General features: G+C 40.4%; 1 protein-coding gene across 3 annotated transcripts in view; it reads right to left on the bottom strand.

Moving 5' to 3' along the window:
* RGPD4 (RANBP2 like and GRIP domain containing 4) overlaps positions 1 to 13,179 on the bottom strand; it is a 40,833-nt gene that overhangs the window by 12,586 nt on the left and 15,068 nt on the right. The window contains exons 20-25 of one of the 3 annotated variants that reach the window (XM_069877521.1): positions 8,250 to 12,831; positions 7,246 to 7,323; positions 2,769 to 2,936; positions 1,775 to 1,867; positions 1,194 to 1,387; positions 450 to 678 (exon numbers count right to left, since the gene is read on the bottom strand). In XM_069877521.1, the coding sequence (XP_069733622.1) occupies positions 450 to 678; positions 1,194 to 1,387; positions 1,775 to 1,867; positions 2,769 to 2,936; positions 7,246 to 7,323; positions 8,250 to 12,831 (5,344 nt within the window). The remainder of the gene's footprint in view (positions 1 to 449; positions 679 to 1,193; positions 1,388 to 1,774; positions 1,868 to 2,768; positions 2,937 to 7,245; positions 7,324 to 8,249; positions 12,832 to 13,179) is intronic. The other 2 variants (XM_069877530.1, XM_069877549.1) reach the window with 2 other exon arrangements.

Below are 13,179 nucleotides of genomic sequence, written 5' to 3'. Positions count from 1 at the left end.
TGCAGTCACAAGAAGAAACTGGAGAAATCTCCACGTTCTTCTAAACTTTCAAAACATTTAAAGCTTGTAGGGCACTTGTCACAGTCTTTAATTAAGTGTGTTACAAAGGGCCTCCAGACAGACTGAGAGAGTTTCAGCACGTGATTTCTATGCAGATTCACAGAGCTCTAAGTAGTCATGCTCTATTGAACAGCGAACTTCAGGAAGTTCACCCTATATAAATACAACAAGCACTAACATTGCTCTGTGGGAATTCCATTTGAACACACTAGAATTTGATGGATACAACTGTTGTAATCCCCAGTCACGTTCCTACTAGACTAGTACTCATGCTCCTCATTCGGTGTTGGTCCTACTTCTCCCCAAGGCAGCAAATGCATCACACAAAGTCATCTACTGAAAAGCATAATTGCATTCCCAAGAAAACGAGAACGCACCCCTGACCTTACCTTGTGTTGACTCCAAGCAGTCCAAATCACTCTTTTTAGTTGACAAGTCTACAGGTTTGTCATTAGCTCCCGATAAATTCTCTGACACAGGCACAGTTTCTGAGGGGGAATCTGGTTCTTCACTGCGCGTAACTGACTGGACAGATGATGTCACCTCATCGGCTGATGGGGTAGGCGCTTCCTCCTCGCTGGCACAAACTAAGCTGGTTGAGCTTGTAGCCTCGTTCTCCTGAGATTAACATGAAGTAAAGCAGTAAGCAAATAAGCGAGCAAAGCCTACTATTCAAACTACCTCCTTAAGAGACCAAACCCAGTCATTTTAGAAAAAAAAACCAATAAGATGAGCTGTTGTTGTAAGCATTCCGAAATTCATCATTACTCTTAACACACAAGGACATAAACATGACATGAGACTGAAGTATCCCTGAAGCTGTATGCTTTTAAAGAAATACTACTACTCCTGAAACCAATTAGTCCTACCTCTGCGCATTAGGAGTGATATAATGTGGCCAAAGCAGTTTATACTTTACGAGAACAGCCGTGTCACCTTTCTCTTCCCAAGAACTTAGTCCTTAAGCCGCTGGTTTGGTTCTGGCCGAAACCTGAAGCACAGCCACAGCAGACTGACACACTCCCCACTGAATGTTTTAGTTTTCACAAGCTGAAAACCACACAAAGTCTTACACCTCTGAGGCACTTGTACAGCTTTAATGACAAAATGTTTAGTAAAGGTGTAGTTCTTACTTTTGTTTCTTCGGTTTTAACTTCTGCCTGAACGTCTTTGGGACTGTCATCCTCAGTATCGCTGCTGACACCACAGACAGATGCAGAAAGATCCTGTGGAGTTTCTGATTTACCCTCCTCCTCAGGAACTGAGTTCTTTTCCCAAGCAGTAACACATTCTCTTTCATTGCCAGATTCACTTCCTTCTGTGATGCCTAAAGGAAAGAATAAAAATTAGGGGAGAATAGCTGGCAAGGCAGCTAAATACTCAACCAGTTTTTGGTACCCACATTATTAAATAATCTCACGATGGCCACAGCAACTTCAAGTAAGACTTCAGGAGTTTTTCAAGCACCATTTCTCTTTTTTAGAGGCCACCTGAAATGTACATTTCTCCTTCAGGTACCATTCTACTGATAACAGTTCAACAGGCTGAGCTCAGAGGAGGTTTTGGAGATGCAGCTTTTCTGCTACCAGCATCACTGCTTTTAAAACCTCTCTCAGGACATAAAAAATTCATCTCAGTGCCCAAGGACCCTTCAGTTTTAGAGCTTCTGTTTCAGTAGAGAAGAAATTTTAGAGTATCACGTTTGAAGACGTACCTTTTACAGGATCTTGCAATTTCTTTTCCTCTTCGGAATCGCTGGGATACAGCCTTCCATTAAGGTTTTTAACAGCTGTTTCATAGTCTTCATCTTAAATACAAGAAACAAGCATAAGTTATCAGGCACCCTCTGAGTACAGAGAAGGCTGCTAAGCCCTTCCAACACACAAGCCCAGCAAGCAGGCATAAATTTTGCTTTCTTTCCAAGTTGCACAGATCAGCATGTAAGCTTTCCCTTTCTATATTGCCTACGCGTGCTGCAGGGCACTGCTGAAACTTTTCTGTGCCAGGATTGTTACAGATTTGTGGCACAGGTTTGGTTTTTAGAAAATACATTTCTTACTGAGTGCTTTTGTTAAGAGTACCACTAAACGCTGTACATCTTCAGCCATAAGGAAGATGACAGAATTATTCACTGCATCACAGACTACACAAGATGGAAGGGACCCAAAAGGATCACCAAGTCCACCTTCCTTCTCCTTACTGGAGTTCGTAAAACTAACCCTTATCACCAACAGCATCACCCAGACTCCGCTTTGCACTGTGACATGCTCGGTGTTGTGACCACTGCCCTGAGGAGCCCGTTCTAGTCACCAACAACACACTCAAAGAACAATCTTTTCCTAAGTCTAAGTTAACTTCCCCTGATGCAGCTTTGTTCCATTCCAACCCTGTCCTGTTGCAGGTGACCAGAGAGAGATCCCTCTCTGCTGCCCACCTTGAGGAAGCTGGGGAAGGCAGGCAGGTCACCCCTCAGCCCTCCCTTCTGAATAAAGCAAGTGTCCTCAGCTGCTCCTCGTAACTCTTGCCCTCAAGGCCTTTCACCATCTTGGTTACTCTACCCCAGACACACTCCAACAGTCTCATGTCCTTCCTCAGATCGAGGCACCGAGAACTACACCCAGTGCTTGGGGAGGGACTGCACCACTGCAGTGTGTTACAGTCTTTCCCCACACAAAAGCAACACCAAGATCAACTGTGCCACTCCTTACCGTCATCCTCGTCACTCACGTATCCAGGCTTGTTCTTGTAACAGAAGAACGTTGGAGGTAGCTTGAGAAAGCCAGCGAGAGCTCGCTGTTCAGGGGTAGGTGTTAACTCGTACACTATTACGACCTCATCGGATGGAAGATCGTCTGATGACATTGTTGTCTTCTCAGCTTTTTACAGAAATGGAAAAATAAAAAACCGACCCATTAAATCCAACTAACTTCAGAGCAGGGAATAACATCAACCCCATGTTGCCATTAAAACAGAACTGAATGAACTCTAAGACAGCTAAAAATACATTTGGAGCTTAGGCATTCTCGGCTGACCCACAGGAAACAAAGTTACAGGCTGCTAGGACTTAAAACTTAAGAAATTCTAACCCATACGCCCAATTACATCCTATTCTATTGCCTTCGTAATTGGAGCAGCAGAACAGAAGCAAGCTTGCAGCTCTATATTGTTACAAGGATTACTTAAGCCCTCGTGTCAAGCCCAATCTGACTATGGGAAAGAACAATACAGGTGTTACCCAGAGAGAGAAGCAAACTTCATGCCTGAAAGAAAGAAAAAGTAAAGTTGTCTACAGACATGTGTCCTGTTGTCTTGCTTACAAGTGCTTTAAGTTCCAGAAGATATTGAGCAGCAACTGAACACAACGTGCTTCATATTACCGATGGGAAATCTGAGCTTTTTATTAGCTCATTTCATTTTCCCATAATACGCGATGCTGAAACTTATTGTTACAGAAGAGAAGTAAATTTTCAGCTCCATCTTCTTGGGCAACAACAAATAATTCTTTCAGCCTATTTAACTGGCTCTTCCACCAGGGACAGATACCACTATAAATTTTATTGCATAGCTTTTTCTCTTCTCCCTTTCAACATGAACTTATCCATTCCACAGGAACTGAAAAACAGCAGAAAATAAGGACTAAAGCTGAAAGCACAGCCTAGAGGAAAGTGCCAAAAAACACCTGGCCATGAGAACAAGCAGCCAGATTTGGAAACAAAGGTTTTCTTATGGGAGAATGTAAGCAAAGAGGGAAGACAGACCAGTGTAAGCATTGTGTATTGGCTGGTTAGAGTTTTGTTTGGTTTGAGTTTTATTGTTGTTTTAAAAGTCGGAGTTTGGGGTAAAAGTGGGAGAAACAAATTTGTTAACTGTGTATAACAATTACCCCCATAACATTTATATATACACACCACCTGTTTCTAAGAACAATTTGACTGTTTTAGGAGGTCAACATATTTGTTAATGTTCTTCAGGTTTGAGTTACACTAGTCAGAAGTTGAAGGTTGTTCTTAAAAGCTCACTCTTCTCTTCAGTGGGAAATATTTGCTAAATTTGTGACACTATGTAGTCTGGGGGAAGCTAAATTTTCAGCTAGGAACCAGACTACTACTCAGTTCCTGAGCAACATCGGTGCTCCTGCTCATGCTATTTGACATTCATTATTGCAAGAGGATAAGGACAAAATAGAAGCACAATGTTTTAGACCTACTCCTTGATTCTGTGGCACAACTTAGGCACTAAAATAAATCTGCTTTTTCAAAAGCTGTTTTCCCACTAGTATCTTCCAACAGACTATGGGCAATATAAGTAGTAGAGTAAAAGCAAAATCCAAAGTACTAGTTCAAATTTGTCTTCTTTTTCAAGTGTTCCCTCTCCATCTTTTGCCCTAATTGACTCTCCCTCTGATTACAAATTAATAACTTGACACTTATGTACCAGAGTGTAGCTCAAACCCATTACCACCAGCACATGAAATCTTGAGTAATCCTTTTTACTCACTTTTTTCTTTTTAGATCTCTATAGCTCTTTTAAACTGGTATAAACTAAATGTTGGATAAAATTCTTGAACAAATTTCGAAGTTCATACCATAACAGTAAGCTGTAGATATTTTAATATATATTCTCAGAATCTTTTGCAAAAAACCTAACTCCAGCTGATTTAACAATCAGAATTACATCTAGACACACAGGCATCCTGCCTGTTATTGTGGTTTTTTTCACTCAGATTAATTAAACAAGTGTCTCAGTTGGACTGATAGGTTTGCACCAAGTTCACCACAGAGGTTTAAGTGTGGAGTATTCAGTCTCACAGCCTTTACAGGTTACTGCAAAAAATAACTTTTCCTTATGATTAGAGAATTTTCAAAGACCTATCTTCTACAACAAAAAAAGTTATTCCAAGGTCAGGCACGCAGGTGGTGAAAGTGTGAGCTTCCTTTAATCTGAGCAGTACAAATCTAGCTAGAAGACCCTGGCAACAAATGATATAGTCAATCATATTTGGCAGATAGCATTCCCAAAGAATTATCATCCAGTCTCTTTCAGTCCTTGTGCTAAGTAGCTAAATAAGAGAAATACTTTAAAAAGTCACTTCAGATTAATCTCTAGGTAAAGTTCTCCATGAAACTGCTCTATCAAACAGTGGATTAAAATTCTAGGATTCCAAACATCCGCTCAAGGTGACAAAAGGGTTCAAGAAAGATTAAGGCTACAACATGTATTTGCCCTCAGAATACTAAGACTGAGTAAGATGGTCACTGGTTTTGTTGTCAGTTTCTACTCAATCCCCCCATAAGAAAGTTAAATTTTCTTAAACAAAATGCTGCAAACAGCCTAAATACATCTTCACAGGCAGCCATGAAAACGAAGAGCCACGCATACATACAGCACATTCTTCAAAGACTGGTGGCTTTGTGATAATAGAACTTTTTGCTCAGGGTTAAAAATCTACACAAACACTGTTAGTACCTGAAAGGAACAAAAAGAATCATACCATGCACAGCAGTTCTTTTCATAGGTGCTATTAAATTTTTGTTTCAAATGACATTGTTTCAAATGACTATCTAGTTAGTCACAATACTGATATTTTTTCTCATGCAGGTATTGGTGAATATTATAAGAGAAAAGTACCAGAAATAAAACCTTAATGTGTGTCACTGATACAGCAAAATGCAATTGACACAATTTTCATCCTGATTTGTAACCCACTTATAAAAAGCTCAAGACGTGACCATAGAAAAAGCAAAGTACTTTTGCATGGAGGTGCAGAACTACTACAAGGTCACATTTATTGCTCTACAACAACTCCAAAGCTGCTCCCCAAAAAGATGTTTCCCATCAGAAAGCCTCAGATTACATTTGTACTAGGTAGGCTTGAAAACCTGATTTAGAAAGGACTTCTAAACATCATTTGCTATTAAGTCAGTACTCAAAACAAAGCCATCCAAAACATATCATGAAGGCAATTACAAACTGTAAATAAATCACTAAGTATGTAATCATATCCTAGTTAACAGAAAACTATAAGCGAAGAACAGTCTGAAGCAGCAGAAAAGCATAGTTTTTTTTTAAGTACACACTTCCGCCCTTGCACACATCCAATATAAAACCAGCATCAATCTGAGGTAGCAAAAGGTCTTGCATGTATGCATTGGCACAGAATACTTAATCACTTCACATAACAGACATTGAATGATGAAAATAAAACTGAATTGTTAATAAACTCCATGCACAGGGATGTCTAAAAATGCAGAGCAGCTGTCTTTAGATCATGCATACAGAACAGGATTTCACTGCTTAAATAAGAACAGGTTCTGTAGAAGTATAATTTTGAGAAAATGTGTTTGGAAAGACATTTTTCAACAATGTAAGACACTAACATTAGAAAACTGTCCTGTGCAGACTAGAATAAAAGTCTGCTTTTTAAAATTAAAATGCTGTTGAATTGCTGCCTAAGTTGAGCATGCATAGAGCAAGCATGCTTGCAAGCAGCACTGTTAGTAGCAACTTGTAACGACATATAATCAACCTATAAGCTGTAATAGTTTTGGTTACAGGCTCTGAATACAAAAGTTTTCCTACCAGCTAAGGTGGACTTCATATTGTACATGAAATATATACACAGAAACAGTACCTGAGGGGCTGGCTTTCTCATTTCTATGAACTTGTTTTTAAGAAGAGTGGTAGTTCACACATTGATAATTGAGAAACTGAATTAAACATTTCCAACACAGACACTAATTACATCCAAGCGTTTTACTGGATAACCTGTCCTGAGACCTTCAGGCATATTTAACTGAAGTGGAAGATCTCAGGTACCAAGAGACGTATTGTCTAAAATTAACAGGATTTAACTTCTTTAGAAGAGAGGAGTTTTAGAGATCTAGTATGCATGTTCAGCAAAATCATGACAGAGAAGTGCAAGGCAGATACCCTCAGTAAACAAGGCAAACAGAAGCCAAAAGCTTAAACAGGGTGATCCATTATGCTAGCTCATATTAACACACTAAGGGCTGAAGACATTCTCCAATAGGATAAATACACTAGTGAGACACACAATTTGAGTCGTCTTCTTCAGCATGCATGTTAATTATAAGAATTACCGAGCCAACTGCTTTGCCACAGTTGGGTTACTGTCCATGCCTGCTAGGGTGTTTTTATCACACGTTCAGTGCAGTATGCAAATACCTTTACTATCAGGTTGCAAGGAAGATGTGCTTGTCCAAAAGGCCATTGGATTAGATTTAAAAAGGCTAAAATTAAATCCTAAAAAAAATAAATTGTTTGGATGTAAGTGTTTCCCTGGAATTTTAAAAGGGTAAAACAGACTTACCTATGTTGTGGAAACATTCCATAGTCATATTTCATAGTAGGAAATATCATCAGTTAATACTACAGAAGCTTAGCCAAGCTATGCAAATAGACTGCAGCTATCATCTTCTGCCTTAGCACTTTAGTTAACAAACAGACCATAAGCCTTCATAATTCTGAGGCTCGTATGTAGATTAAAAACTATTATCTGATTACACAGTCTTGTACTGAAGGGAAACAGCACAGAGCCTTCAAGGGTACGTACTCTACCATTAAATTGCTAGCAAATCCCACTCTCCTCCCACAGGCACTTCAGCACGTTATAGTGGTCATGTCGCAGCCACAACTTCTGGAAGTACGTCTTGGTCGTACAACGTCAGAACTGTAACTGAGGATGTAATCCCATTATCTCTTCTCAGGCTAAGGAAAGAGGCTATCATCTGGTACTAAGCTACATATCTGAGACTGCAGAGGCCAATCATTAAGACTTCAAGCAAACGTAAAGAGAATAGTTTTAGAACATCCATCTGTTCGATCACAGGAATAACTCAAATTTTAGATGAAGCATACATTTGCTGTTCTCGTACTTAATCACTCAGAGTAAATGCCCAGGTACATATACCACAAATCCAACTACTTGTTTAAGTGTCAAAAAGTAAATCCACAGTTCCTTCTTTAAGCACTTAGGCCTGTGATTCAGCATTTCACAGAGCTATAGCTCCTACCCAAAATACCCTTTCTCACTAATCAAAACTACCCTGCATCACATTAGCAATCAAAGAAAACTACACATCAAGACACCAAAGAGTAATGAGTAGCATAAAGAGGACTCCTAAATAAGTTGTGTAGTTGAATAAATTACTTGTTCAATTGACACTAACCTTTTTCCAGAATTCTAAATGAGAAGTTAGAGGGTCCCTCTTGTGTTGAAGTAAGCAAGTTGTCTGCCTTGCTATCTGGAGGTTTCTGAGTACTAGTAGAGCTTTTTGGTGGTTCAGAGACTTCCAGTTCTTTCTGTGTTGTGTTCTGAGACGTTGGAATATGGTCTTCACTCTTTTTTGGAGGATTAAAGCTGAAGCCAAAGAGAGAACCAGTGGCTGAAGTATTTCCAAATGTGAATGTCTTTGACTTTTCATTACTGAAAATGCTTTTGACAGATTCTGATCCAAACACAAACTTTGGAGGAGAAACCACTGCTTTTGTTGGTGTTTCAGAAGTGTTTGACACCTCTGCCACCTCTACAGTCACATCAGAAGTAGTATCACCATGGCTGAGGTCAGTTCTTTCTCTCGTAGTTTCTTCTAGTACAGCAACAGCGTTTTTACCACATGGAGACTCCTTTGGCGTATTGGCACGAGAAGAAAGAGGTGTTATGAGTGTTTCCCTCTCCTGAGCATGCTTTGCTTCATCAAAAATTTGCTTAAATGAGTCTGCAACATCTTGCAGCTTGAATCGTACAGCTAGAAGTTCTACTTTCCTTTCCCCATCTGCAAAGTCACATGCAGTCCATACCCATGCTCGATCAGATCCTTTCATCTGTTGCATATTCATATCTGGTGTTATTCTGTGATTGGCACAGAGTTTTAGTACCTGGTCCCTTCTCATTACTATCCGCACTTGTTTGTTGTCGTAGTTCTGTAGTATCTTGATATCTCCAATACCCCTCTCTTTCCACTGATTAGCATCTTTGTCATATCTGTAGAGCTTAGCTCTATGACTGAAGACAACTTGCTCATTTTCCTCACCGCTGGTCACTTCCACGAGGTCAGGCAGAGGTACCACAGGTTCAAAGTACTGCCCATCTCTCTCTTCTTCTTGAGTAACATCAGAATCTTCATCTGTGCCTACTGATGTTCTACTCTGGTTCTGTTTGGCAGGAGATTTTGATGGGCTCAGGGCAGATTTAAAGCTGAAACTAAAACCTGTAGTAGACTCTCCGAATCTAAACAGATTTTTCCTTACAGGACTACTTGTAAGAGGTGACGCATATACAGAACTACTCACACTGTCATCCAATGCTTCTTCACGCAAGTCATAGTTATCCCATTCCAGAGTAGGCCCAGTACTTTCAGCATGCGGCTTTATAACCACATCAGAAGTGCTGCTTGCACAAACAGAGTTCACATTTTCCTCTTCTGGCAGTTTAGTCTTGTCATCTGTCAGAAACGTTTTGAGATCTTTTAAGCCACACTTCATTTCTTCTGCTTTCTGTATAAGTTGAGCTGTCCTGCCTGTATCAACAAGCTTATGTGGTGTCTGCAGTGGTATATCTAATAGCAGCCTCTGGCACTCTTCAAACTTCTGTTTGAACTCCTCAGCCTGCTCTGGCGTCTTGAATTTTGCTGCCAGATGTTCTAACTTTGCATCACCATCAGAGAAGTCATTGGCCATCCACATCCATGCTTTGTCTGAGCCAGAAAGCTGTTTCAAGTTCATTGTTGTTGTTATCCAGTGATTTGCACACACCTTCAGTACCTGCTCACGCCGCATTAATATTCTTACTTTACCATTAACTTCATTTTTAAGAATCTTCAGGTTGCCCACCCCACGTTCTTTCCACTGGCTTGTTTCTGGATCAAACCTGAACAGCTTTACTCTTTGGGAGTATAACACTTTCTCATCTTCCTCTCCTGTAAAAGGTTCTACTTTTTCAGGCATCTGAACTATAGGTTCAAAATGGATATCATCACTGTCCTCTGTCTTATACACATCATCATCCTTCTCACCAAGGTCAGCAGATGTGTTTGGTTTTGGATCCGTTTTAGAAACCTGTGAAGAAAACAGCTTTTCACCTGCACCTGAGAAGCCTTTGAAGTTAGGGTCTTTTTTTCCAAACTGGAAGCTTTCCCCAGGAGTCCTTTTTGCAAGCTCGGCAAAAGTAAAAGTGCTGCCATTTTGCCCAAAAACAAAGTCACCTTTCTCCTTGCTCGCCGTTTCCTGAAATTGGAATGCAATTCCACTCTCTGATGACGTTTCCTTTTTGTCTTTTTCATCACTGCTTTTTAAGAAGCCAGTTGTACATTCTTTGGATGGCTCATCTTTCTTAGTTGCATTTTTACTGGGCTCCTGTATCCCAAATTTAAATCCGCCGGCAGGCACCGGCATGGAAAAGCTAAACCCTTCCTTTGCAGACTTAGTTTCAGTATCAGAAGGAACCTGAAATGTGAATGATGGTGTCTTGCCTTGCTCAGCAGTACCAAACTTAAAGCCCTTTTCTAAGGAATCACACTTAAAGCCTGTTCCCAACTGTCCTCCAGCAGGTTCAGATAATTTACTTTTTAAACCAAAAGTAGGAGTCAATGAAGCATCACCAGCAGCTTTATTACAGGGATTTGGTGTTCTGCAGGCTACACAGGCTGGTGAAGAGCGTTCATTCCTCACTAAGCAAGTACTACAATCCCACTGTCCTTCCTTTTTAGCAAAAAGCCCTTCAAATCCATTTTTCAGTGGCTTACTTGCATCAGCAACAGTACCAAACTTGGGAGCAGGGGATGCCTGAACAGTAGGTATGGGCGTATTTGGATGGCTTTTTGAGTTAGGATTCTGACAAGAACGACAGTTCACATCTTTTGCTTCATTTTGGACCAGGCATACAGTGCAGTCCCACTGACCTTCTTTTTTAGGAAAAGCAGTTGCCAAGTCTTTTTGAACAGCCTTTGGAGCAAGTGCTTGGTCAAATTTAAAGGATACCGCTGTATTAGTTTTGTTTGGATTCTGGCAGGCAATACACTTGGAGTCACTGGCTTCATTTCTTACTGAACAGACGCTGCAGTCCCATTGACCTTCTTTTTTAGCAAAAGCAGATCCAAATGTGTCCTGCACAGTGTTACCACTGGCTTTGAAAGTTGCAGAAGATTCAGTTGATGGGGTGCTATGCATTTCCGAAGTATCCGGATTTGGACTTTGACATGACACACAAGTCTTTGCACTTGCTTCATTTGGAACCAAACATACTTTACACACCCACTGATCCTTCTTCAGGAGATACTGCCCAAACCCACCAGAAGAAGAGGTTTGCGGGGCTTCTTTTCCAAATGAAGAAGTGGTAGGACCAGACACAGTTGATGTAGCTGTAAGGCTGCCTTTGCTATCAGATTCGCTGCTCACCTCGTCTTTCGGGAACTGAAAGCCAAAGTTCAGGGTCCCAGAAATGGATCTGCTAGGCTCCTTGATGTCCCGATTTGTTGTTTCTCTTGCAGTCCCAGTACTCTGAGTCACAGATGTGTTAACAGTTGACCCCAAGGTTTTTAAAATATTCTGTGCCTCCTCAAATTTACTTTTGAAAAGCATTGCTTCTTCAGGTGTTTTAAATCTAATTGCAAGCTGTTCTGGTTTTGGCAACTCATCTGCATAATCCAAAGCATGCCATACAAATGACTTATCTGATCCAGCATTTGGAGTTAATTTCATATCAGTATTTATGTAGTGATTTGCACAGATTTTCAGCACTTGATCCCGTCTCATTAACAGACGGAACTTGCCAGACACTTTATGTTTCAGTATTTTCACATTTCCAATACCCCTTTCTTTCCATTCTTTAGATTCTGCATCAAAACGAAAGAGCTTGGCTCTGTTGCAGAAGAATTCTTCTTCATCTTCCTCACCCGTCTTTACTTCAATCTTGTCAGGAAGTGGCACCACAGGATCAAAATGAGGACCATCATCATCCTCATCTCCACCATGGGTGCTTCCTCCCTCCGTTTCATGACTTCTATTAGCTAAATCTGAATTTGAAGTCATGAAAACTGGCTTGCTTGGTTCTTGAACACTAAACATATCACTCTTCTCAAAACTCAGGTTTTTGTGTGCATTTTGTCCCACACTTTCTTTGAAAGAGATGCCTGAAATATGTTTACTGCCAAAATTGAAGACATTTCTTTGACTATTTGTGTGATCATTAACTGCTTTTTGTTCAACATATCTATCTTCCTGTAAACGCTTATCAGATGTGAGAAGACCCAGGAGGCTTTCGCTGTTATTAAAAGCTGCATTAGCAGGCTGTGTTGGAACTTGTAGAGAAGAAAAGGTAAAATCTCCATCATTAGACTTGAAGTTAGTGTTGAATTTAAAGGTTGTTGGCTGACTTGATTGTGCTGGTGTTGGCAGAGATGTTTTTGATCCTTCTGCTGTTCCAGGCTGTCCAAATTTAGGCTTTGTAAATTCTATCACTTTTGATTCTGCAGGCTTTAAAGTTGGTGGTGGGACTGATGGCTTTGTGAAATAGCCTGGTCCAGGCAATGGAGGATCTGTGCTTGCCTGTGGAACACTGTAATTGTAGTAATCATCACCTCCACGAGGAGAAATGAGTCCAGTAGCAGGAGAATCAAAACGCAGAGGTGTGCCATATATTTCTTGAGAAAACATACAAGCGGAAGTATTTTGCAGAGGTGGCGTATGCATGGGTTGTTGATAAGCATATATATGTTGCTGAGGTGCAAGTCGGTTCATGCCATAGACAGGAGGCTAAAAAAAAAAGCAGAAAACAATTGCTTTGCTTGTTATGGTAATGTAGAGGACGATCTTACTGTGCTGAAGCCCACACAAAATACTCATAAAAGCAGGGCATACTTTAGGTTAGACCTAGAGTAGTTTTAACTTAGGTTAAACCGATTATAGTTTAAATCTTAAGACATCTGGAAACAAGCATTAAAAAAGAGGCACAAGATGACTGAGTAGTTTATGAAAAAAATCCCCAAAAGTCTTGAACGTCCCATTCTAATTTTTCATGCTACTCTGGGGAAAACCAAGTGTCACACATCCTGTTGGGGACATGTACTACATATAAAGGACATTTTTTGCTGACTTTTCCTT

Source organism: Phaenicophaeus curvirostris, chromosome 1 (genome assembly GCF_032191515.1).
Source record: "Phaenicophaeus curvirostris isolate KB17595 chromosome 1, BPBGC_Pcur_1.0, whole genome shotgun sequence".
Classification (NCBI taxonomy): domain Eukaryota; kingdom Metazoa; phylum Chordata; class Aves; order Cuculiformes; family Cuculidae; genus Phaenicophaeus; species Phaenicophaeus curvirostris.
The sequence above is the reverse complement of the archived record's forward strand: the minus strand, read 5'-3'. Positions and strand labels throughout refer to the sequence as shown.